This window comes from Giraffa tippelskirchi, chromosome 6 (genome assembly GCF_054371585.1).
Source record: "Giraffa tippelskirchi isolate mGirTip1 chromosome 6, T2T-mGirTip1v1.2.pri, whole genome shotgun sequence".
Classification (NCBI taxonomy): domain Eukaryota; kingdom Metazoa; phylum Chordata; class Mammalia; order Artiodactyla; family Giraffidae; genus Giraffa; species Giraffa tippelskirchi.
Window position 1 is genome coordinate 98,119,234 of NC_137280.1, and position 25,354 is coordinate 98,144,587.

The window sequence follows — 25,354 nt, forward strand, 5'->3', positions numbered from 1 at the left end:
CCCTTCTTTCTGTTGTAGTTTTCTTACATATTACATATGTATTACATCTTACATATGTAATTACATATTACATATGTATTACTTCTTACATATGTAATTACACATTACATATGTATTACATCTTACATATTACATACATTGAACATACCATCAGAAAATGTCACAATTTTTGTTTTAAATATAAAATTTTTTTTTAAAGAACTCAAGAGCGAAAGAGTAGAATGTTAAATTAACCTATATTTTACCATTCTGTTGGTCTTCCTTCATTCCTGATACTCCAAGTACACTTTAGGTACTATTTCCCTTCTATCTGAAAAAAATTTGGAAATTATTTTAGAATAGGTCTGCTGTCAAGGAATTCTCTCAGATTCCTTCATCTGAAAATTTCACCTTCACTCTTTTTTATTGGATACAGAATTGTATCTAATTCTAGTTGATGGTTCTTTTCCTCTTGTACTTTAAAGATGTGATCCTCTCCATTCTGGTTTCCACAGTGAGATATTTTCCTCTGGCAGATATATGTCTGTGTGCATATGCATATACATATATCAAAATATATACATATTTTAAAGTATTTACACACAAAGATATAACATATAACACTGTGGATGGTGACTGCAGATATGAAATTAAAAGATGCTTGCTCCTTGGAAGAAAAGTTATGACAACACGGGACAGCATATTAAAAAGCAGAGACAACAAAGGTCTGTTTAGTCAAAGCTGTGGTTTTTCCAGTAGCCATGTGTGGATGTGAGAGTTGGACCATAAAGAAGGCTGAGCACCAGAGAATTGATGCTTTTGAACTGTGGTGTTGGAGAAGACTCTTGAGAGTCCCTTGGACAGCAAGGAGATCAAACCAGTCAACCCTAAATATTCATTGGAAGGACTGATGCTGAAGCTGAAACTCCAACACTTTGGCCACCTGATGTGAAGAGCCAACTTAGACCCTGATGCTGGGAAAGATTGAGGTCAGGAGGAGAAGGGGATGACAGAGGATGAGATCCTTGGATGGCATCACCAACCCAACGGATATGAGTTTGAGCAAGCACTGGGAGATGGTGAAGAACAGGGAAGCCTGGCGTGCTGCAGTCCATGGGGTCGCAAAGTGTCAGACACAACTGAAAGACTGAACAACAACAATAGTGAAATACACACATACACATATATGTGATGTTATGTATTCTTAAGTTTTCAACAGTTTCATTATGATACATACAGGCATGAATTTCTTTGGTTTACCCTTTTTGGGACTTGCTGAGACATTTGAATCCAGAGGTTTATGTCATTTGTCATATTTTGGAAGTTTTCAGTCATTATTTTTGCCTTCATTGCACTCTTTCTCTTCTCTTTATGGAACTCCAATGATAGACTTTCTGGGACTTTGAGGCTCTATTCATTTTTTAAAAAAATCTTTTTCTCACTGTTACCCAAATTGGATAATTTGTACTGGTGTACCTTCACGTTTACTTACCTACTGACTTCTCTGTCATTGCTATTCTGCTCTTGAGCTTATCTAGTGAGTATCTGATTTTGGCTCATATTTTTAAGTTCTAAAATTTTAGTTTCTCTATTTATTTTTTATTTATTTGTTAAGACTTTCATTCATTTCAGGAGTGCTGGCCTTTACCTTTTGGAGCATTTTCATTATAGCAGTTTAAAGTCTTCATCACTTAATTTTAATATCTCACTGTTGGCCTTTTTTGGTCATATTTTACCATGCAAATTTAGGTTTTCCTGGATCTTTGTATGCCAAATCATTTTAAGTCCTGGACATTTGAATTTTAGGAGATTCCGGGTCCTATTTGAATACTATGGAGGACGTTGACATGTATATTTTAGCAGGCAATTGACTCCTGGGCTTGAGCCACCAATCCTGAGTAGCCTTCTGTGGATTGGGGTTTCAAGGCAAGTTCCCTTTTCAAAACCTTTCCAGTGCTGTTTAGATTTGTCCTGTACGTGCACCCTCTAGTGGTAATTCTGAGAACAGGCGGTGGTTCAGTTTAGTCCTCAAGTCTTGGGTGTGCTTCTGAGGATTGAATCCATGCATGCTCATCTTGGGGGTGAGAGCACAGTTCGTAAACAATTTTATGGAATTAATTTCCCAAGGGCAATTAATTTCCCAAGGGCCTTCTCCACAATTTCCTTGGTACTTTGGGGCTCTCTGGGGCTCCTCTTTTTCGTTCTCCTTTTGGTTCTTTAGTTGCTTTGCTTTGTTGTGTACTTCCTACAGCTGTGCCCTCACCCAGGGCTAAGTGGCAAAAGGATGGAGCAAAGAGAAACAGAGCGAGTGAAAGAGGAGAGCAGTTAGATTTGTCCCAATCTCTTGATACACGTGCAATCAGAATGAAAGTGTCTCTTCCTTAAGAATTTTAGGTGCCTTAATGCCTCAGATGTCACTGTAGCAGGAATATTGGGGGGCTGGGCATGAAGAGCTGAGAAAAAATTTTAAAGGGGTGTTTCTTCACTCACTCTGAACATTAGGAGTTCCTTTCCCATCCTTCAAACCAGAACTAGAAGGGTTCTCCTAGAGTTTTCACTGTCTATGGCTCAGTTGCTCACTTTCACCTGAAAGTTCCAGGCTGCTATGAGTTTGGCCAGGGAATGTTGTTGTTTAGTTTCTAAGTCGTGTCCGACTCTGCAACCCCATGGACTGTAGCCCGCCAGGCTCCTCTGTCCGTGGTATCTTCCAGGCAAGAATACTGGAGTGGGTTGCCATTTCCTTCTCCAGGGGATCTTCCCAACCCAGGAATCCAACCTGCTATCTTCGGCTGGCAGATTCTTTAGCACTGAACCACCTGGAGATCCCAGCCAGGAAATATTGGAGGGAAAACAGGAAACTCACCCCTAGTTCAATGGTACTCCAAATTCTGTTTTTCTTCCCCAGTTCACCCGCTATTGATATTTACTCTTTTTTCTTACAACTTTTTAAAAGATTTTTTTTTTTTAATGTGGACCATTTTTACAGTCTTTGTTGACTTTGTTACAATTCTGCTTGTTTTTCATGTTTTGGCTTTTTGGCCCCAAGGCATGTGGGATCTCAGCTCCCTGACCAGGGGTCAAACTCACAACCCCTGCACTGGAAGGTGAAGTCTTAACCTCTAGACTGCCAGGGATGTCCCTGATATTTACTCTTGAAAGTCTTTCATGCATTCAGTCCAGGTTTTAATGTTGCATTTACAGGGAGAGACAAAGAGGAGAATGTTTACTTCATGTTACCTAGTTCATTCCTTTTTTCTGCCAAGTGGTAGTCCACTGTATAGATATGCTACTATCTTTTTATCAATTCTCTTATTAATGATCATTTTTGTTGTTTCCAGTTTCTGGCTTTTACAAAGTAAGCAGCAATAAGCATTCATGTACAAGTCTGCGTGGACACATACTTTCATTTATTTTGCATACATACACCTAGGTTATATGGTAGGTATACATTTAACTTTTTAGGAAAATGCCAAAACGTTTTCCAAAGCAGTTGTATCATTTTACATTCCTGTCAGTAGCTTAAGAGCATTCCATTTGTTCCATATCATTGCTCATACTTGGTATAGTCTTTTTTCATTTAGCCTTCCTAGTAGATGTGTGGTGGTATTTCATTGTGGTTTTAGTTTGCATGTTTCTTTTACCAAAGAAGATGTAAAACAGCCATTCAAATCCTCTGACCATTAAAAAATGTGTTGTCTTATTATTGAGTTTTAAACATTCTTTGCTTAAACTTATATTCTACATATAAGTCCTTTATCAGACATGATTTGCAAATAGCTTCTCCCATTCTGCAGCCACTGTGTTTTGTTTATCTCTGTTTGGCTTTCCCTCCATACTCTGCCTGGATCCACTCCCTGTTCTTTCCACTGATACCACCACCACCCTTGTTTGTCTCTCCTGGATCATCCTCCTACTCTGGCCTCCCCCATGGTCTTCTTGCTTCACACTTGCAGAAAGACTTGGATTGGACCACAGTCCAATCTGCAAACAGCAGTCACTGTGCATTTAAAAATGCACACTGAATCATTTCTCCTCTATGCATAACATCATACAAAGGCTATCTCTTCCTTTGGCATAATGCTAAAGCCCCAAATGCCCCACACTATCTGACCCTTGCCTGATCTACTGGTTGCTTTTTCTATCATTCTCCTCTTGGCCACCATGCTGGAGTCACAAGAATCTTTTTCCTTAAACACACTGAGTTTGTTCTCTTCCCAAGACCTTTGCACCAGCTATTCCTTCTGCCTGGGGTGCTCTTCACCCTGTTTTGCACATTGCTGCCCCTGCTGTCATTTAGAAAATTAAAATATTACCCCTTTAGAGAGATAAATCTAAAGTTGCTACCTCCACACTTTCTTGACCTCATGCTATTTTATTTCTCTGCAGAATAGTTACCACAGTGTGACACTTTCCTGGTTGTTGCCTGCCTTCACTAAAATATGTTTCATGGGAGTAGGGACTTCATCTCATTCATTTCGATATCCCTAGCATGTAGAGCCATGCTTGGCACATAGTACAGGTTCAATAAATTCTTGTTGAATGTCTGTGCCCATAGCACCTACCTCTGTGCCTGTCACCTGGCTAGAAAGCAAATATTTGCTGTCTGAATTTGTCAAGTAACCCATCTCCATGGCACCAATGATCAAAAAGCATCCCTGGGCTAGAAGAGGGAGAGAAAAGACACATATTTAGGGAAATGACAAGAGAAAAATTGCAGAGAAGCTTGAGAGAAAATCAGTCCCTCTAGAAGTGTGTGGGGAGTTTTATGACAGAGTTGTCATATCACTGGCTTTGCTATGGGCTCCCACCCAAGGGAGACCTCTACCTTGGTTGCTGGTGCTATTAGGCCCACACATAATGCACACGAGGTAATGGTGCAGTTTGTAGGCACAGCCCAGAGGCCTTCACGAGACGTGCTTGTCAAAGGAAATTAGATCCTTTTGACCCAATCCACTGTTCGCTCTGCTCCTCTACTTCCTGGGGTCTGCACGGTAATTTTCCCACTCCACAACCCTCAGCACAGTGGGGGAGCTCCCCCACGAATGGGTAGGAGCTCACTGCTCCCATGATCCCCACTCTCTCTCACGCTATTTGGCACCAGTCCTACTGGCTGAACCATGAAATTAAAAAACACTTGCTCCTTGGAAGAAAGGCTATGACAAACCTAGACAGCGTATTAAAAAGCAGAGACACTACTTTGCTGATAAAGGTCCATCTAGTCAAAGCTATGGTTTTTCCAGTAGCCATGTACAAATGTGACAGTTGGACCATAAAGAGGGCTAAGCATTGAAGAACTGATGCTTTCGAATTGTGATGCTGGAGAAGACTCTTGACCATCCCTTGGACTGCAAGGAGATTACACCAGTCAATCCTAAAGAAAATCATCCTTGAATAGTCATTGGAAGGACTGATGCTGAAGCTCTAGGCTCCAATACTTTGGCCATCTGATGTGAAGAGCTAACTTACTGGAAAAGACCCTGATGCTGGGAAAGATTGAGAGCAGGAGAAGAAGGGGACGACAGAAGATGAGATGGTTGGATGGCATCACCAACTCAATGGACACGAGTCTGAGCAAATTCTGGAAGATAGTGATGGACAGGGAAGCCTGGCATGCTGCAGACCCTGGGGTCGCAAGGAGTCTGACACGACTTAGTGACTGATCAGCAACAATGAACAACTACTGGATGAGATGGCACCTAGTGTGCATAGCAGTTTTAGCACACAGCATCAGTTTCTTCTCTCCAAGGACCCTAATCCAGGCCTCATCTCTCCCTGAGAACCTGGTAGGTGAGTGCTCTGAAGAGTCTCTGTGAGGAGTTTACATCAAGCTGCTGAATCAAGATGGCTGCCAAGGCCACACCTGGGCCCTGGCGAGGAGCTGCTCTCCTGACCACTAGGCCCTCTCTAGGGCCCAGTCCCAAAGAGGGCAGCAGACACCCTGTCTTGGCCTGTGAAACAAGTTTCCTGCGGGGGGGTCAAGACTGCTGCCTGGGCTCCAAGGAGCCAGGTGAGGCCTCGGCCTTCACTCTAACTGAGAGTCACAATGTAAACAAACTCCCAGAAGCTTCTTATCTGAGGTGGGGACTCCAGATGCCAGGGTCATGGGAGGGCACAACTCATCAGGGAAAGTCACCTTCTGGGAAGTGTGGCTGCCCAAGGTATGGCCCTAATTGTGGACTTCCTGGCCCAGAGATGGGAGACGGAGGTGGCGCCTGTGGGGTCCTCTCACCCCCCTGTCCACCAGGCATCTCACTGCACTCCAAATTGGTCCCTGTGTCCCAGGCACTGGCCTGGGGCTCAGGAGGGAAGTGAGTCCAGATAAGGTTTGAATCTGAGAAGCCAGGCAGCTGCTCATGGACTCTGTGACAGGTCCTTGTCTCGATTCTCAGCCTGGATTGGACGGTTGGGCAGGAATTCTGTCTGGGATGACTCTTTCTCTTTTTAGAGTGCCTAGGGCACTGTCTGTCTGTCCCCTCCCAGGCCTGACCCCTGGCCCTCAGTCCCAAGACAAATCACTCTAGGGATCAGAGGGGTTGCTCTAGGAGAACCTGATGGGGTTCCTGACCCCACTTGAAGAGATGTGTGCTCAGCCTAGGATGCAGGCCTTCTTGGGCCATGACCCCAGGGGAGAAGACAGGGTCCTCGTTCTCTTGCCTCCCCCAGAAGTCACCTTAGAAAACCTTATCTCTTCCTTTTCTTGGAGTCGGCCAAAGGCTACTGACCAGGAAACAGGTGCTCTGTTTACCAGGTGGCACCTGCCTATCTACCCTAGCCAAAGTCCACCCTTGATTCCTGCTCCCACCCTTTGAGCCAGCATTGTCTCTGCACCCTTTTTTCTTCCCTCGACTCCAAGAAGGGTGCTATCCAGCAGGGGGCGCTGCGGTCACAGGGTCAGAGCTTTCAGAGGGCTGGGGCTTGTGAGTAGAACTGGAATCCCCTGGGAACACAGGTGGACCTGGGTGTGGACTCCGGTCCTGCTAGACAGCAGAGGGATGATGAATTTATAGACACACCCCATCCAGCAGTGGGGCACCCTTATCCAGCCTTCCTGGCCTGATGTACCCACACACCCAGTGTCCAAAGGGCAGGGCCAAACAGTGCTGGTATGTTGTTTCAGGTTCTGGCTGTGATCACCGGTGACCTGGGTATTCCTGGGACAATGTGTGAGTTTTAATCACCTGTCCCACAGTTTAGCTCAATGCCCTCAGCTCCCCAGACTCACAACCTGGATCAAAGCAATGGCCCCTTTGGCAAAGTGGGGAATTACCCTACATTTCTCCCAGAATGGGGAAACTCGGGAAGGCCTGAGAAGGGTCCTACTCCAACCCGTCTCACATCCGGGCCATCCAAGGATCCTGCTGTCAACTAAGCTCACTTCTCTCCATCCCTTGTGGCCAGAGCCCCAATCCACGTGGAGTGACCCAAGCTGCTTCCTATCCATTGCCCTGCCCCGGTTTGCAGCAGGGTCCCACACAAGGGCAATGCAAGTAGGGGCCTGCGGTATGACATTCTAGAGGAGGCATTCACTCTCATGGTCATGCAAGAACAGGGTTGTATGAGTATTTCCTCCACAGAGAGATTTCTAAAGCACAGATCAGACTCCCCATTTCACCCCGCAGAGCCAGGATCAAGTCCATACTTCTGAGGAGTACTCAAGCCTCTTCATGGTATGGCTCCTGTGGGCTGGTCTGGCCTTAGTTCCTGGAGCAGCCATACAAGGCCAAAAGGCCACACCACAAGCAGGATCTGTTCTTTACTTGAGAGCCTCCAGGCTTTTGCTTGGGCTGTGCCTACAACCTAAACACGCTCTCCCACAGCTGACTCATCAGCCTTCAAGGTCCTTGAACGCCACTTCCTCAGAGTGGCTGCCTGTGAACTCTGGCTGAGATAAATCACTTCTGTCCCCAAGTTCCAGCATCTCTGCTCCTTCACAGAGATACATATACATCTGTCATTCTGCAATCAAGTGCACTTACTAATTGCCTGCTGTTTGCAAGGAATGAGTCGGGTGCCAGGGAGGGGGCTCTGAGTGTAATAACCCCATCTTTTGTCCCCAGAGAGCTCATGTCCAGGGTAGCGGTTGGGGAAAGTGTGGAGTCACTTTGAAGTGCCTCTGCATAGCTGGTACAGGCATGGGCCTGAGAAACATTCCACGCCCATCAGATGCCCCTATGTCTTCAGCCTTCTAGAGTCCCCACTCAACTAGCAACAAAGAATACATGTTTGCTCCAGCCCATGAGACTGTGGGAAGTCTTCTCCAACATTCTTGAGGGTTCTTGAGGAAAGGACACTAATTTTTGTTTCCTGGCAGTGGAGAGTCACCAGGGGCCTCCTTCTCCCAGCAAACCCTGGTCCATTTTATGCCCAGTGTGGACCGAGTTCTCTGAAATACTCCCAGAGCAGCAATCTAGGAGTTAGCTATCACAGTGGCTATCTGACCTGGTGACATGATCATTGTAGTCTCTCACTTGCCAAGCTGGAGGGCAGTCAGTCATGCTTTCTCTGGACTATCCAGGCAGGTGGATCTCTGCTGACCCTTCACCCCTCCTGTCAGTCAGTCAGTCAGTCAACAGAGACTTTCTTGATACTCACTCATGTAGATAAACGACTGGAACCTCTCACATCTAGCTGAGGTTCTATCTAAATCGAGGCCTTTGTGGACCTACCTTCCAGGAGAGGAAGAGAAACCCTACCTGACGTTAACAGCCCCTTCCCCTTGTTATGTGGCTGGCTGGCCGACGTCACTGGACACCCAGTCTCTCTGCATGATTGGGAGAGGTCACACATGTGAAGACAACTGGAAAGGGAGCAAAGATCCTCTTGGAATGACAGAACCACACAGAAATGACCACAGTGATGCTCAGGAAAGCCATGTCCCTCCCTTCTTCCTTCCCTCTGCAGGCATACTGCTGAGACAATCCAAATCCATCATCCATCCATCCATCCCCATCCATGCCACACCTCGCTCATAGTGTATCTGCTGTGCTCAGGCAAGGCTGGATCCTAGGGTTACAGCAGTGAACAGGACAGAGCACCTGCTGGGCCAACCCCCTTTTCTCCTGTCTCTTGCCCTGTTTTCCTTCTATGAACATTCCTATAACTCAGCACTTGCTGAATCCAAGCTACAAAGACATATTCTTGTTGATATTTTCTAGCTTAAGCTACATCTACTGTTTCCAAAACGAGACAGCAAATGAAGTCCGACATAGACACTCGAAGACCAGGTCCTTCACCAAGTCCACTTTATGGGAGAGGATCAGGGATCGGGGTTGAGTTCTCTGCCTCAAAGAGACTGTTTGGACTAGGCAGAGGACCAGCAACAGTGGGTCCAGACTTGGGCCACAAGAGAAGCAGGAGACAAGACCTTATTTGGTCTGGAGCCTCACTAAATTGCTGCCATGGTCTCCGGACCCCTTAGGGGCACCCCCTCACTGTCTTAACTCTTATTTACATGGCAGCCCCTGGAGTTGGGATTCCCAGGCTGAGTCACCAGGGTCACCAGGGACTGTGCTCATAGCACAAGATCCACTGTTGCAGCATTTGGAGTTTCCCTGGCCCTCTCCCAGGCCAGCCACACTGTTCCTGAGCCTGGGCCAGAGGAAACCAATGCTGGACTGGACAAGGAATGGTTGAGGGTCTGTCTGCCCCTCCACTGGCTAGCTGGGTGCCTCAGAATGGCCACCGCTGCTCACTGCTCCACCCTCAGCTTCTCTGGACTCAGGGAGCTCTACTTATTCGACTTGTCTTTCCAACAGCCATGTTCTCAAGGCTATAAGCAAGGAGATCTTTCTGTGGGAGCTCCAAAGCAAGGATTTAGGAAATATGTGTGCGCAGCCCACCTTAAGCCCAGGCATGACTTTGGTCTGAAGAGGTCAGGGTAGGGTGCTAGACTCTGCTGCACCATCCCAAACTCCCAGCCTCCCTGCCTCAGATATAGGCCCAGCCCCCAATTATCTCTGGCCTGAGCTGCAAGCCCTGGGGAGGGAAGGAAGTGGCCGACCCCCACAGCCAGCATTCCTCTGTGATGACGACAGTGTGCTCACTGCCCAGCCACCCCATCTGGAGGGCAGTTCTCTGGAAGTCACAGGGGACTCCCTCCCAAGGAGGCTGAGGCCTCTCTTTACAGAGTGGGACTTCCTTCAGCTGGGGGCATCAGCTTGACCTGACCAGGCTAGGGGGCAAGAACAGCTGGGGGCCCAGAGGTCCCCTGGGAGCAGCTCAGAAGGCCACAGAGGCCACCCTAAATGCCTCTAACTCATTCCATTTCTTCACCTATTCAATAAGCACTCACCCAACATTCTCCTTGTATTAGGCCCATCAGAGGCTCTCAGGACCCATCAGGCTGGACTAGGCAGGCAGGGCCACACCCTCAAGGGGCTCCAAGACAGGTGGGAGGAATCCTCCAACACATACACACAAAGGATAATTTCAGTAATGGTAAGTGCTATGAAGACAATCGGAGAAGGCAGTGGCACCCCACTCCAGTACTCTTGCCTGGAAAATCCCATGGTCGGAGGAGCCTGGCGGGCTGCCGTCTATGGGATCGCACAGAGTCGGACACGACTGAAGCGACTTAGCAGCAGCAGCAGCAGCATGAAGACAATGATAAGAGTTATGAAGACAATACAACAAGCCAGTGTTACAACTGGGGACCTCGGCCCTTTGAGGGGGGCCTCCACAGTCCTGACTCCTCCAGCCCGCATACAGTCCGGTCCTCGCATGCAAGTATAGCCCCTGCATCCACATTGCAACACGCTCCCTTAGGAACGAACGCCACCCTGGAGGAGGCTGGGGGCAGGTGCATGCAGGTGGGGCTTTTCCGAGGCCGGTTTTCCCCGGCTCCCGCTGGAACTTCCAGAGGGCCACGGGCCCGCGACACTGGACACCCGCCCGTCCCCCTCCTCCTCCCGCATCCGCAGCTCGCGAGCCTCTGCGCTCCCGGCGAGGTTCCCGGAAACTCCTCGATTTCCCTGTTGTCGCCGTGTTTGCAAGAAACCGAAACCCAGGCCCCGCCCCCCGCGCCACCCGGGAGCTGGCAACTGGGGCCTGAGCCCGGGGCTGGGTCAGAACTGGGCGGCCGAAGCGGCCCCTCCCGGACCGACGGGGAGGAGGCGGAGGTGGGGGGCCCTGGCACTCATGCCAGGGCTGCTCTCGGCGCCCACCGCCTGCGGGTATCTTCCCCAGCGGCTCAGCACCGCCCGCGGGAAAGCTGCAATTCTAACCCGATCGTTCAGGTTGCATCCGATGGAGGGGTGCCCAGCGAGGGGGGTGGGGGGCAAGCAACACAGCCTCCCCTGCAACAATGTAGAGGTGGGCGCCATTTGTGTGCGCCTACTGTGCGTCCGCCAAACCAGGGGAGGGGCGCAGGGGGGATAAGAAGGAAGGGCAGGGGCCTTTACAAAGAGCTCTGTACCCCGACTCTGCACCCCTTCATCGTGGGGGGGGGGGGCGGCGGGCACAGAGCAGCTTGGCAACTTGCCCGAAATCACACAGTCTGTAGCTGCGGAGCTGGCTGCAAACCTGTGGCCCGCAGCGGGAGGCTGGGCGAAGAAGGAGGAAGTGCCCCGGCCGGCTGCCCGCAGGTGAGCCGCCTGGCACGGGCGGGGCAGCCAGCTGCGGAGGGGGAAGGGTGGTCCCAGGTCGCCACCCGGGCTGCGAGGACTGGAGGCTTTGCTTTTCTCCTTCTCTCCCTCCTTTTCCAGGAAGCCGGCCAGCCCAGACCCGGCCGCTCACCCCAACTCACCCCCAGCCTGGGCCGAGCAGGAATGTGGAAGTTGGCCGGAAGAGCTTGCGCCCCCTCCCCTCCAAAAACACACCCATCTTAGACCCGGGGAAGCGTGAGCTAGGGTCACCTAGGGCGAGGGGCTCCAGACCGGGACTCGATTACCCAGGACGAAGTAGGGGTGCTGTTGCCCCCAGCAAGGCCAAGAAGCCTGCCAGGGGCGCTGGCCGTGGTGCAAGACCCATTGGCGGGGGTGGGGTGGGAGTAGGAAGGGTGGAGGAGGGTGCTGGTCCCCACTCCGGGTCGCGGCCACTTAGCCTGGCCACAGAGCTTGAGCCCCGCCTCGGAGCCCCTTGGGGTGGTTGAAGAGCCGAGGCTGCTTTTCCTCCCAACGCAGTGTTTATAAGAAATGAAACTGCAGAGGGCATCAGCGGCAGCCCACACTGACACCCAGCTCCCCCTCCGGGGTTCCGGTCCCGGAGCGCTGGAGCAATCTTCGGCCCACTCTTATATCGCCAGACCCCTAGTGCTTTCCCAGTCAGCTGCAGCCTCCCACTCTGTGTTTAGGATTTTTATAATAGCACAACGTTTATTCTGCTGTGTCATACACCATTTTTGCCTGAGTTGTGAGAGGGGAGGGGCTAGTCTCGTGCCTGAGCACATCCCCAGGGCCAAACCTGGAATTGACCCAGAGCAGGAGTGCCATTCATATTTGTTGAAAGAATTAAGAAACGACTTTCTTCATCTCCAGTTAGAGTCCTTTCAGCTAGGGTGATGATGCCTAGATTCCATCTTAAAGCTTTGGGTTGCTTTTAGATTATTTTATGCCTGACTTTGTGTTCTGCCCTTCATAGTTTAGGATTGCCCTGCTTCCAAGTTGCTGTGAAAATAGATGATGGCTGGGATGTGTTTTAAGCATCTAAGATAGCCCTCCTTCTGGACCTGGGGGGTGAAACTCCTGCTCAGTTTCATCTGCTTTGGGGACTGTGGCCTCTTCTCTGGGTAGCAGGCCCTACACGGGCCCAGAACTGCACTACTCTCAAAAACCTAGTTAAAGCCTTGCTGGGTCTTGTAAGTCAGGACTAACTGGAACCCACCCTGGGTGGTAAACACTGAGAGCCTCTGAGAGCCTGAGGGAGGGGACTGGGGGCATGATTTGGTCCATTGAGGAAAAGGTTTCCAGAGAGGTGATCTTGCCCTCAGCAGCCTGATTGCAGAGGTCATCTCAGAGGTGGTTCTGCCAGCCAGTCAGCCTCATCTGCCAGCCCAGAAAACTCCAGACCCTAATACAGAACAGCTGCAATAAATGTACCCTTATTGAGTGACAGTATAGATGGAAGGTATCCTTGAGTGAGACCCTGCTCCGGAGCTAACTCCAGCTGCAGTGTGAGGAACCCTGCAGAAAACCCTCGGGTCTCTTGCAGAAAAACCACAGACTTTGGGACTTCCCTGGTGGTCCAGTGGTTAAGACTCTGCGCTTCCACAGCAGGGGGCATGGGTTTGATCCCTGGGAACTAAGATCTTGCATAATGTTCGGCTGGTAAAAAAAAAAACAAAACACAAATGCAGACTTTGTCCCACAGAAAGTCGCCACCCAGAAGGTGATAAGTAGAAGAGAAAAGACAACATGAAAGTTGAGGGCTAGGGGGTTTTGAGGAGGGGAAGGATTTCTGGTTGGCTGCTTTGGAGGTGTTTCATAGAAGACCAGGCATTTGCTCTGGGCCTTAAAACAGAGACTGAAATTGAAATGGGGGGAGTGGGGGGAGCGGCAGGTAAAGTGAGTGATGCTAAGTATCCTAGGAAGTCAGGGATGAGGAGCAAATAGAAAGAGCAAAGACAGGGGAAAAATACAAATTGTGTTCAGAGAATGGAAATACAGTGAAAGGTTCATGCATTACTGTGAATACATGTCATTTGACTAGTGTCTTACACTTGAGAAAGGAGTTTGATAGTCTATATAATTTCTTTCATCTTTGTAACAATTAGGACAGATGTGCAAAGAGTACTCCTGTTTTACAGATGAGAAAACTGACACCCAGAGAAGGACAGTAACTTGCCTGAGGTCATACAGCAAAGTGGCCAAAAGTACAAGAATGCAGCTTCACAACTCAAATTCTGTGTTCTCTTTCCATGGCCCTATAGTCCAAGGGTAGGGGAGTTGTGGGACAGAAGGTTGGAATGGGATCCTTGGGGCCAGAGTCAGCAGTGAACTGAATGTGGGGCTAAGGAGTCTAAGGGAACTCACAAAGCTCCCGTGTGTACCCTGAATGTTAGGGAGATCATCAAAGTTACAGAAATAATCCTAGTGCAGAGGTGCCTGGAGGGCAGGCCAGACAGGGAGGCAGTCCCAAGGGGAGGCTGTGGCAACAACAGTCTGATCCTCAAATGTGAAAGCAGGACTTGATGTAGGGAAGAAAGACCCAGAGGACCAGGTGAGGCCAAGAGGGGAGGAGGATGGGAAAGACTTCACTAGAGAGGGAGCTGGGACTAGGAAGAAATCTGCTGGAGGCAGTGTGGAAAGGGGAGGCCAAGAGTTCTGTTTGCTGTGTGTGGAATCTGTGGATAGGCTTGTAGGGGAGCAGCCAGAAGGCAGCCACAGTGTGGTTTTGGAGGTCACCTGCCCAAAGGGGATGGCTGGAAGTACATAAAAGTATTTTGAGTCAGAAATGCGGAAAGGCCAGCCCTGAGTTACTAACAGAAACCTAAAAAGGACAAAATGCATCTGTCCAGCTTCACAAGGAATGTGTGATACATCTTAGAATGGGATTCATCAAGAACAGTTACAATAAAAATGTGAGATGCTTAAATAGGGGTTAGCTTTATTTCACTGATTTGGAGTATAGCATCCCCAATCATAATAAGCATCAAGAGTACGTAAGAATCCCTAAAGTTAAAAAAAAAAAAAAAAGGCAAAGAACACTTCAAAAATGTAAAATGACAATTTCACTGGTACATACTTACACTGGGGAATTTCTCCTTAGCAAAAAAATGATTGGTGTGCGCAAAGATTTAGCTACACAGTGCTGTCTGTATTATGAAAAAATGGAAATAACCTAAATGTCCTACAATAGGGGATTAATTGGGTAAATTTTTATTTATCCTTATGGTAGAATAATATATACCCATTACAAATGATATTGCAGAAGTACATTTCATGACACAGAAAGACGCTCATTACAGATGTATACGTATAGATGATTATCTATGAATTAAAATTCTTATTTTAAAGCACACTTTACTCTCTCCTGTTGCCTTCCCAAGGTCAATTTCTCAGACCACATGAAATGCAAACTTAACTTCCCTAATCTCACTCTGCATTTTCCAGCAGCTATGTCAGGTTCCTAGGGGGTAGGACAAGTACCCATTTGCTGCACAGAAAACAGACTTAGCAACTCAGGAGCTACTTGTTTTCTTCTCTTTTTGCTTGAAAGGTCTTGGTTTCTGTAGTACATTCCCACTCCCTTCTGTTATTTAAAGCACCCCAACCCTTCTCCCCATTCCAGGGCCTCAGCACCTTCCATTTGCTTAACACCCGGGTAGTCTCATTCCTCACAGTTTCTCCTGTCTTTCTGCCTCTCAGCTCCCTCACCCATCAGTATCTGGGAGACAGCTCTGACCCATTACTGTTGGTTTCCTGGGAACCAAGCATGGCCTTAGTCACACCATCAAATTCTGGTATACCAGAATTGGATTAACCCATCCATTTCCTCTGTGGGAGGAAAGCTATAGTGTGACTGACAGGTGGAATGGTGCATCCATGTGTCTATTTATAGCCTGCAACATTGCAACTGGGTGCTGCTATGGAGGGAGAGCTGGGGTGACAGGAATGACACAACCAACCTGACCTGGAAGAGAGATTTACTTCTGAGTCAGCAGCTTTGGGGAGATGAAGGAAGACGCCTGCTGGCCAGAGCTCTGGAGAGAAAAATGAACATTCAGCCCGGCCTCTAGGAGTACAAGTAGGGCAAGGTCTAGTTGTAAGCACAAGAGTTCGATAGCTATCATTCCCAAAGCACCTGGGACCTGGGCTCCCCAACCCTTTAGCTAGACCCATGGCCTTGATCAAGGTAAGCAATTAGCCCATTTTCCCAGAATCTCTCTGGACCAAGCCCTGAGGCCCCAGAAAAGGGCTGCCAGGGAAGGCTCTAATGCAAGGACCACGTGAGGCTGTGGAGGTGGCCTAAGGCAGGAGTGCTAGGAGGAACCAAGGTTACCCCACCCCCACCCCAACTCAGCAGTCCTGGCTTCTCTGAAACCCTTCTCTCTTTTCCTAAGGCCAGCAGTGGGGCAGTCCCAAGGATGTAGATGGAGAAGCGGAAGAGGTCTCTCCCTGGTCACAGACTCTGGCAGGGGCCTCGAAAACCACGCATCATCTGCTGCCCAAGTAGGGCATGATGTTTCACAGACATCGTCTCTCTGTCACGGTAAAGCAGCAAAGTAGGGCTATTGTTTTGGAGTTGAGGAAACTACAGCGGCCGAACTGGGATTTCTTCTCGTCTTGGCAGCCCCACGCAGGGTAGGCTTTCCTTTACTTCCCCGGGGAAGGTGAACCCCTCCGGAGGTGGGCCACCTCTCGGGAAGGGGACAGTTTGAAGGCCAAAACCCTCCCTTCTTGACACCCATTAACGGGCTTGAGGAAGCAGGTTGGTTTTCAAGGACTCGATCCTGTCGTCCACTCTGAAGAGGACGGCAGGTGCCGGGGTGACCCCCTCACCGGGGCTGGGAAGACAGAGATCCCGGGGCATCCCCAGGAAAGGAGGGCAAGGAGATGGCCTCAGGAGCTAGCAGGCTGGGTGAGGGCCGAGTGAGGGGAGTAACAGCCGGCCGGGGGCGTTCGACTTTCCAGGAGCGCTTTCTCCCGGGTGCGCTGGTATGGGGGTGGAGTGGGAGCCGGCGGGGCGGGCCCGCGGTCGCCCCGGGGCGGCGGCGCCAGGCCGGAGGGGGTGGGGAGGGGCAGCCGCCCTGTACTTCCCCTTCGCCGCTAGCTCTACAACAGCCTGATTTCCCCGAAATGATGAGGCGGCGCTGGCCAATGGGCGTCCTCTCGGCTCTTTAGGAGGCGGGGCCCGGCCTGGGCTGGGGGAATCCCGCTAAGTGTTTAGATTCTCCGCGGCGCCGCGGTTCAGGCAGTGCGCGCCACTCCTTCGACGAGGCAGGACGTGCGCCCAAGTCGGGCTAGCAGAGGCCAGCGAGAGCCGTGCCAAGTCAAGGCCAGCTGTGTCCAGCGGCTCTGCGACCCGGGCATCCTCTGCCTTTTTCCCGTTCCCACTGGAATCGCGCTCCTAGCGCCCGCAAAAGCAGCCCTCGCCGGGACTCTCGGTTGCTACCGTCGGATAGCGCTTGCTGTCGAGGTGAGCCCGCCTTCGCCGTAGGGGGCACCGGTGGCATCGGACAAAGGCGCGCTCGGAGCACCAGCAAGTGGGGGACGAAAACCTTTGCCGGGAGAGTGACGGGCGCGCGGCGTTGCCTGGGCCCCCGCGCGGGCTCAGGAGGGCGCTGGAGGAGCCGCAAGCAGATGCGCGGGGAGGGCGGGCAGCGACGTGGAGGCAGCAACCGCCGAGGTTGCCCGTGCCTGGCCGCTGTCGCAGACCTGTGTGCGCGAAGCCGCTGGCGGCCTCTGGGTGGCCCTGTGTATTGGTTGCGCGCATCCAAGGGCTGTGCGGAGTATTCGAGTGTATATCAGCGCGTGGGCGCCCTTTGCTCCCCGCGCCGGCTTTTCGGCGGTTCCAGCTCAGGCCCAGACCCCAGGTTTCAGGCTGCCTCTGCAGGTGGCAGGGGCTGGGGCCGGCTTCCCTGGGTGGTTGGAGGACCTCCCGGAGCCGCGGAAGGCGCCACAGGTGTTCTTTGGGCCACTTCGCCCAAGGAGGGCAACCAGGCCAAAAGGGTTAGCGTGCGGGTCTTGGCACTGTGGCTGTCAGGCAGGCATAGGATAGATTAGGGGGTGGTGGTGACCGGGATGCAGGGTGACTGTCCATTAGGGAAGGTGCACGGCTAGTGACAACAACTCAAACAGGGAAATTTCTTGGCATCAAGCAAAAGAAGCCCCTCTCTTCCCTAATAATTTGAATTTGGGGAGAAAAGTTCTAGTATTTAGATATCTGTGTGTTTTGTCTCTTTTCCTTAACATAAATCTTGAAAGTATCACTTGGCATGTCTGTCTCTTCCCAAGACTGTCTAGGAGGGACTGAGGGAAGGAGTGTGTTGCTCAAGATGCTGAAAAGATTTGGAGGGTAGTTTTATTAGAGAGAAAGTCCCCTTCTGCATGATTGTAGTACTTGGTATCTAGATGAGGGCAGGGGAGGTAACTGAATGACCTGGGGTGGGGCTGGGTAGTGGCCAGGGACTGCTCAACAGACTCCAAACAGGAGCCTTCTGTCTTCTCTTCACAGCCAACATGCCCATCACTCGGATGCGCATGAGACCCTGGTTAGAGATGCAGATTAATTCCAACCAAATCCCAGGGCTGATCTGGATTAATAAAGTGAGTGTTACTCTTTGGATTTTTCTGTCACTGTTTTAACCTATGTTCTTCAGGGGTCCAAAGCTTCAGATGCAGTTCAAAAAGGGAAGGGATAGGGAGTAGGTAGATGTATTTCCCAGTGGATCCTGCAGGGAGTGTATAAGACCCAGCCCAGGCAGGGCCCCACTGGCTGCCTTCTGCCCACCTCCCTCCTTGAGGTATGCATGGGGCATCCACCTGAGGCCACTTACAGTTTTCCAGCAGCAAGATTCTCCCAGCATCTGCAGAGCCAGAGTTCTGGCCTGTAGGGAGACCTCTACAGGCACACACAGCCTTCTAGAGGGCTCCACTTGGGCAGATAGGAGACAGAGAAGTGGGCACTGCTGGCAGGAAGAGGTGGCTGACCCAGCAGGTGACCCAAGAATTAACCTTGCACCAGTTGTCCAGACCCAAGAGGCCTCTTGCTGTTGCAAAAAGAACAGACCCTGAAGGCTTAGTAGTACTAACTGTATTCATAATAATAGCTAATGCTTACTATGCTCACTTACTAGGAGTGAGCATGGCACCATGTTAAGTATGTTACTTACATTGTGTCATTTAATCCTCAAAGTAGCCATGTGAGGAAGACTTTACAAATATCTCCATTTTCAGATGAGGAAACAGGCACTGAGAGGTAGATAATGAAATCACACAAAAAGCCAAGATTTGAACCTGAGCAACCTGACTCAAAAATCCATACTGTTAACCACCAGTAATGATAACAGTGAGACCTTAGCTTTTATATTTGTTACTGTGTTGTTGTTTTTTTCCCCATTTCATGGAAACCAGTGAGGGATAAAGAGGTACAGTGTCAATGCCAGGGTCACACAGGTAGTCATCATCCAAGTCTGGTCCTGGGCTCCTGCAGGTATATGACCAGGACCCCCTTTGTAGGAGCCAGTGTTCACAGTTGTTCTGAGAAGCCCCATACAATGGACCGAGTTCTCACTTCCATGTTGGTGCTGACAAGCCAGAGAGAAGCATCCAGGGGTCCTCTGTATGGGTACTAGCACATCTGTAATGAGCAGAAGGAGGTCTTTGCTGACCTGATGATGCCATAGCTCATCAGAACCCAGAGCCTATTCCGAGAGATCCAGAGGGATGGACCAGCCTATTTGGGCCATTGTTGGGATGGGTCAACCTCAGCCAGATGTCAGGGTGAAAAGGGGAAGTCAGCCTTTTCCCAGACTTGGGGGGCTGGGCAGATTAAGGCCAAAAGCCTGTGGTCTCCGAGCTGACACAGCTTTGTGTGTATGTGTGCTTGTGTGCTGTATAGGAGGAGATGATCTTCCAGATCCCATGGAAGCATGCTGCAAAGCATGGCTGGGACATCAACAAGGATGCCTGTCTGTTTCGGAGCTGGGCCATTCACACAGGTGAGTGTGCTGGACTCTAGCTTAAGAAGAGCTGGAAAGAGAGAAGGGGAGGCACTTCTGTTAACACAGAGGATCTTCACTGGGGTCTCCGAGTTCCCTGAGGTGTACATAATTCAGGGTGGGCAGGGAGCAGGCTTTTGTTTTGGGGGAGAGGTTCATCATTTCAGCAAGTTCACAAAGGAATTTATAAAGCCAAAATCTTAAAAAGTGTGGCTTCATGGAGTTTGTGGCTGAATTAAAGTTCTCCCTGGCAAAAGCAGTGGCAAGCATGGACACTGAAAAAGATCCAGGCCTTCCTTTTTCTTGATGTTGACGAATGGTCCTGGGCCCATCTGGTTGGCAGCCTCCTTTTATCCTTCAAGGATGGGGCTCTTGACCCATCTCAGACCACTCAGTCCACCTATCAGTAAATATTCTTTGTTGCCTACTCTGTGTCCTCTCCCATGTTTGGAACTATCAGATAAGCACCAGTCCCTTCTTTCTGGCTGCTGACAGCCAAAGAGAGACTGGCTTGATCTGTGACAAAGATAGTACTTTGGGCTTGGGCTCTCTAGTGCTTCTGGGTAGGCCTTTCCCGGAGGCTTGCTGGATGTATCAAATGCCCAGACTTGGGCATTTGAGAAGCCCAGGGCCTGCACCAGTGTCATCCAGGAATACTTGCTGGTTTGATCACTGTGGATCTCTGGCAGCATGCGAGCTTTAGGGATACCCTTGTCTTTGTCCTTCTGAGCCAGGGCACAAATGAGGATTCCCACCTATAGCCCTGATGATCCTCTCCACCTTTCCTGCCCACTAGGCCGATACAAAGCTGGGGAAAAGGAGCCGGATCCCAAGACCTGGAAGGCCAACTTTCGCTGCGCCATGAACTCACTACCAGATATTGAGGAGGTGAAGGACCAGAGCAGGAACAAGGGCAGTTCAGCTGTGCGGGTGTACCGGATGCTCCCACCCCTCACCAAGAACCAGAGGAAAGGTACCCAAAGGGCTCTGGGTCCTGGGGAAGCCCTCAGGGAGACAGGGAAGGAGGGAGGAAGGGCAGCTGGGGCCGGCAGGCCTGCCTCTACCAGGGCTGGGCTGACAGCCTATCTGCCCCACAGAGAGAAAGTCCAAGTCCAGCCGGGACGCTAAGAGCAAGGCCAAGAAGAAGGTGAGTGTGATCCTAAGCAGTTAGCCTTTGGTCTCCTGAGGGTGAGGGTGGGTAGTGAAAGGAGTGCCACAGCAAGCCTGGGGCCTAAGTGTCTTTCTCCTTCTACAGCCATATGGGGAATACAGCCCCGATACCTTCTCTGATGGACTCAGTAGCTCCACCCTGCCTGATGACCACAGCAACTACACAGTTCGCAGCTACATGGGGCAGGACCTGGACATTGAACGGACTCTCACTCCAGGTGAGGAGGGCCGGGTCTGTCAGGGGACTGCGTAGACTGGTGGGAAGGCTCTTCCTCTTGGATCCAGCAGGCACTGAGCTTGTGGATGGTGGCCTGTTGGAGCAGGCTATGAGCAGGGGCGGGGGATGCTGGATATCCTGGCAAACTAAGACGGCACACAGCTCTGATCCGCAGTTTCTGTTGTCCTGAAGCGCTGTCACCGGGCGCCGTCAGTAGCACTCTCCATAACTGGCCCACTGCAGTGGAAATTGTGCCAGACAGCACCAGCGACCTGTACAGCTTTCAGGTGTCGCCCATGCCCTCCACCTCTGAAGGTTCGTGCTTCTGGGGCCTGGCCTTCCTGTTTGGGGGGTCCAAGGAGGGGTTTCCTGAGGGAGAAAAGATGCTCAGAACTCCACTTGGCACTGAGCTGACTGGTGGGCTGGAGAGGAGAGGGAAGAGGTGGGAAGAGGTGTGGCTTCAGCGTTCGAGAGGCTGAGTCACCAGGACAGCGTTTTGTTCTGTAATCTTCATAGCAGGCAGACATCTGCTGGGAGGCCAGTGCGCGTGTATGTGTGTGTGTGTGTGTGCGCGCGTGTGGGAAGGGGCAGGGGGGCCTGGTGGGCTAGCACTTCAGGGTGAGCCTGGCTGACCTCAGCTAACCTCTCTGCTGTTCCCCATCCACAGCTGCAACAGATGAGGACGAGGAAGGGAAATTACCTGAGGACATCATCAAGGTAAAAGCCCCTTCCTTCCTCCTTTGGTGCCCGTTAGAGATGGCTACTTCTCAGTGAGGGCTTCCAAACTGGAAGGTAGGCAGCTGCTGCTGCTGCTGTTGTGACCTGTTGGCTTGCATAGTCCAACAAGTGTCAAGTCCACATGGTTGGGGACCACTGACCATTTTGGCTGACGGGAAAGAAACACTGTGGGAATGAGGGCAGGAGGGAGGCTGGGTTTCTGACATGCTGTCCTAAAGCAGGCCTCAGATAGCTCTGACTCAGCTCCCATCAGTGCTGGGTCCCTGGCCCGCGTCCTCCGCCCCAACATGCCCCAGTCCTGTTAGTTTGGGAAATGCACATCAGGTTTCAATAATCAGCCTTTGGGATCTGTAACATGATGGCTTTTTTTTTTCAAAGCAAATTATTCTCCAGGTTTTTTTCTGCTTTAGTTTTTAAAATAAATACAAAAAAGTTTTTATAGTAGCTGTACCCAGGCTGTGTTCCTTCAGGACAGAAAATGGAGACATGGGCATAATTCCCTATCTATAGCTGAAATTTCTAGGCATCTTTTCTTAGCATGTTAACCATTGCTGTAAGCCACCCGCCCAGTTGGTATGTCCTTACCCTATAGAGAGGGAGGCCTTGGAGATTCTATGCCAGAAGGTAGATGTGGGAATGTTAGCCCAGGGCAGGCCCTCACCTCCAGGCCTCTATCCTAACTGCACTCCACATCTGTATCCATCTGAGCATATGAAAATAGCCAAGGACCTGATCCTGGCTGGGAAGCTTTGGCTTATTGGGGGCAGGGCCAGAGTGTGAGTCTTACTGGAAGTAAGCTGATGGCTTCTTATTTATCTGTCCCCAGCTCTGGGAGCAAACAGAGCAAACAGGGTGGCAGCAGACAAGCGTGGATGGGAAGGGGTACCTGCTTAATGAACCCGGGGCCCAGCCCACCTCTGTCTATGGAGAGTTCAGTTGCAAGGAGGAGCCAGAAGTTGACAGCCCTGGAGGTAAGAAGACCTTGGATCCATATGGTTTCTCAAAGATGGGAAAACCATGGAGGTGGTGGGGGAGACTTGGGGGCAGGATGAGATAGCAGCAGATGTAAAGCATCCTTTTTAAATTTATCTGGGTACAGACAGCTTGCAGACTGCCTGTGGCTCCCAGGCCCTCAGGTTTGTCTAAGATGAGGCTGCCGAGGGGTGGACAGCAGGAACTGCTGTGTCTGCGCCTTCCAGGAATGGGCTGGAGGGTTGGTGGGGTAGGGGAACACACCTGCCTCCTCACCCCCCAGTCCTCACATAACCTTCTTTGTATCTTCTAGGGTATAATGTTCTGATACCTTCAGATATCAAGAACATGGATGCCAGCTGGTGGGACAGCCTGCTGACCCCAGGCAGGCTGCCCTCCATCCAGGCCATTCCTTGTGCACCATAGATAGGCCCCCTGGCCCCCTTTGACTCCTTTAGGCGACAGGGCCTGGCATCATGGTGGCTGTGGTGCAGAGAAGCAGGAATCCTGTGGCCCTTTGATATGATGAAGTGTGACCCCACTGCTGACCAAGGATGGGGCTTTCCTCCTCCGGACAGTGGCCTCTTGCAGTCCAGCAGGGCAGGGTCTGGACTCATCTTGTGGGGTAAAGCTGACCCTGCCTCCTGGGAAGATGGGGTTCTGAGACTGATGTGTCAGGTGGCAGTCTCAGACAGGAGTCAGCCTCCATCTTTCCCCTCTGAGCCCCACTGCCTGGAGAAGGTTTTGCTATCCCTGAGCTGGCCCGAGGGAACGGACCAGTGACCTCAGAAAACATGGCACCAACTCCAGGGCTGGCTCTGCACTAAGAGACAATTGCACTAAGTGAATCCTGTTCCCAAAGTAACCGCCTCCCTTCCTAGCTGAGCCCCGGGGACTGTTCCAAAGCCAGTGAAATGTGAAGGAAGAATGGGGTCCTTGTGGGACAGTGCCCCCTCTGCCTCAGAGAAGCTCTGCCCTGCTCCCTGCTTAGGCTGAGGGGCTTGTGAAAAAACCTGGCACTTTTTCTTGTGGACCTTGCCACGTTTCTGATCAGAGGTGTACACTAACGTTTTCCCAAGCTCTTGGCCTTTGCATTTATTTATACTGTGCCTTGCCCTGCACCCACATGCCCCCTCAGACAGGCCCTGGCAGCCCCCAGCAGGCCCAGGGAGGCAAGCGTGAGCGCCTTAGTGTGATTTAAAATTGGAAATATCATCTGATCACTAAGTCATGTGTGACCACACATGTACATGTGTGTAAATATGTACATTTGTCTTTTTATAAAAATTGTATTGTTTATAAGAGTTGTGGCCTTTTATTTAGAGATAAATCATAGGTGATTTTACTTTTTGTAGACACATTCTGATGGATTCATTGTTGGCATCCTGCCTGAGCTTGACTTTGGGATGAGTGGTAACACACTTTTTGTGAAATCCTTTCAGTTGTGGTCATGGAGAAGATGGCAGGAGAAAGGACAGTCGTGGCACAGGGATATGTTCATGTAAATACAGTCATTGCCCTTGGCTATATAGCCAGAGCTATGAGTTGACTTGGGGTTCCTGGGGCCCAAGGAGTCTTAGGTTTTGAGTTCTTCTGAGGAATGTGGCATAAACTCTAATGTTTTGCTATAAACTCAAATGCAAGTGTACTCAGGTGCTACTTCACAAAGTTATCAGTTGGCACAGATGGTCACCATCAGAACAGACACCAGCCTCATGAAGATCCCTGAGGCTTTCTATGCTGAGTGTAACCTGCTGTCCATTTTCTGCAGTGATGGGAATGTTCTCTGCGTTGTCCACTACAATAGGCAGTGGTGTAGTCACATGTGCTAAACCAAACACTTGAAATGTGGCCAGTACAATGCGGGAACTGGATTTAAAAAAAATTTTTTTTGGCTGTGCTGCTCGCATGCAAGTTCTTGGTTCCTGGACCTGGGATAGAACCCATGCCCCCTACAGTGGAAGTTAGTCCTAATCACTGGACGCCAGAGATTTCCCTGGATTTTTACAGTTTCATTTAATTAGTTAAAATTCAACAAGCCACACGTGGCCAGTGGCTACCATATTGGACAGTACAGGTAGATACTGGATTGGGAGCAGATTTGAGGGGGAGGCGCTGGGGTGGCTGGAGGATACTGGGGACTGGGGCTTGGGACTATTCACCTGACTGTTCAAAAGTATTTTACTGTTTTGACAGCCAATAATAACTGGTGCTGAAAATCAGCCCTTCAGTGTACTGTGAAACAGCTCCATGCACAAATGTGTTAGGAAAACCTTGGATGTACTTAGATGAAGCAGACGTCCTTATTCTACACCTTTTCAGGGTTCTGGCTAGGCTAACACACACAGAATCTCTGGGTGAATCTGGACAGTGTTTCTGAAAACTGCAGGTTGGGAATCACTGATACAGTGCAATGAAGGACCAAGTCAGAGTGAAGAGTCAGGGGTCTGGAAATGGGCTTTTCTCATTTCTCTCTGCAGGCTGCCTCTGGGGCTAAACAGCAGCCAGCAGTAGGCAGGCTGGCCCAGGAAAGCCAGCAGGCATCACCAGCATCCTCCAGGGAATGAGGCCATGGCAGTGAAGGGGTTGCTCAGGAAAATCAAGCCCTGTGGACACATCTTCCATATTCTTGGTCCGAGAAACCTCTTGTTGGGCCAAGCTGTCTGAAAAGAGTGTGAGAG

At 50.4% G+C, this 25,354-nt stretch overlaps 3 protein-coding genes across 13 annotated transcripts in view; 2 read left to right on the plus strand and 1 right to left on the minus strand.

The window, feature by feature from the left end:
• Positions 1-25,354, minus strand: part of RAD50 (RAD50 double strand break repair protein) — a 259,106-nt gene that overhangs the window by 162,239 nt on the left and 71,513 nt on the right. The window lies entirely within an intron of this gene.
• LOC145510044 (uncharacterized) lies at positions 8,065-16,217 on the plus strand. 3 transcript variants are annotated; one of them, XM_081500118.1, is made up of 3 exons: positions 8,065-11,213; positions 11,473-11,561; positions 15,977-16,217. In XM_081500118.1, the coding sequence occupies exons 1-3, from the start codon at positions 10,782-10,784 to the stop codon at positions 16,140-16,142; spliced, it is 687 nt and encodes a 228-aa protein (XP_081356244.1). In that variant the 5' UTR covers positions 8,065-10,781; the 3' UTR covers positions 16,143-16,217. The 3 variants fall into 3 exon arrangements, with proteins under 3 accessions (XP_081356244.1, XP_081356243.1, XP_081356242.1); XM_081500117.1 differs by having other exon boundaries at positions 8,065-11,561; XM_081500116.1 differs by having other exon boundaries at positions 8,065-11,561; positions 15,982-16,217.
• IRF1 (interferon regulatory factor 1) lies at positions 16,830-23,972 on the plus strand. Of its 6 annotated transcripts, none has more exons than XM_081500110.1 (10): positions 16,830-17,052; positions 18,091-18,182; positions 19,477-19,576; positions 20,373-20,549; positions 20,674-20,723; positions 20,832-20,964; positions 21,126-21,278; positions 21,631-21,680; positions 22,528-22,672; positions 22,987-23,972. In XM_081500110.1, exons 2-10 carry the CDS (start codon positions 18,096-18,098, stop codon positions 23,097-23,099), a joined length of 1,008 nt encoding a protein of 335 aa, XP_081356236.1. In that variant the 5' UTR covers positions 16,830-17,052; positions 18,091-18,095; the 3' UTR covers positions 23,100-23,972. The 6 variants fall into 6 exon arrangements, with proteins under 6 accessions (XP_081356236.1, XP_081356238.1, XP_081356241.1 ...); XM_081500112.1 differs by having other exon boundaries at positions 21,156-21,278; XM_081500113.1 differs by lacking the exon at positions 16,830-17,052 and adding an exon at positions 17,242-17,585 and having other exon boundaries at positions 21,156-21,278.

Bases quoted from the DNA above. Each gene is read 5' to 3' on its own strand.
- LOC145510044 (XM_081500116.1), top strand. From the start codon at position 10,782: ATGCAGGTGGGGCTTTTCCGAGGCCGGTTTTCCCCGGCTCCCGCTGGA. The intron at 11,562-15,981 runs GTGAGCCGCCTG...TCCTAAGGCCAG, and splicing joins CCCCGGCCGGCTGCCCGCAG to CAGTGGGGCAGTCCCAAGGA.
- IRF1 (XM_081500110.1), top strand. From the start codon at position 18,096: ATGCCCATCACTCGGATGCGCATGAGACCCTGGTTAGAGATGCAGATT. The intron at 18,183-19,476 runs GTGAGTGTTACT...TGTGCTGTATAG, and splicing joins GGCTGATCTGGATTAATAAA to GAGGAGATGATCTTCCAGAT. The intron at 20,965-21,125 runs GTGAGGAGGGCC...GACGGCACACAG, and splicing joins TGAACGGACTCTCACTCCAG to CTCTGATCCGCAGTTTCTGT.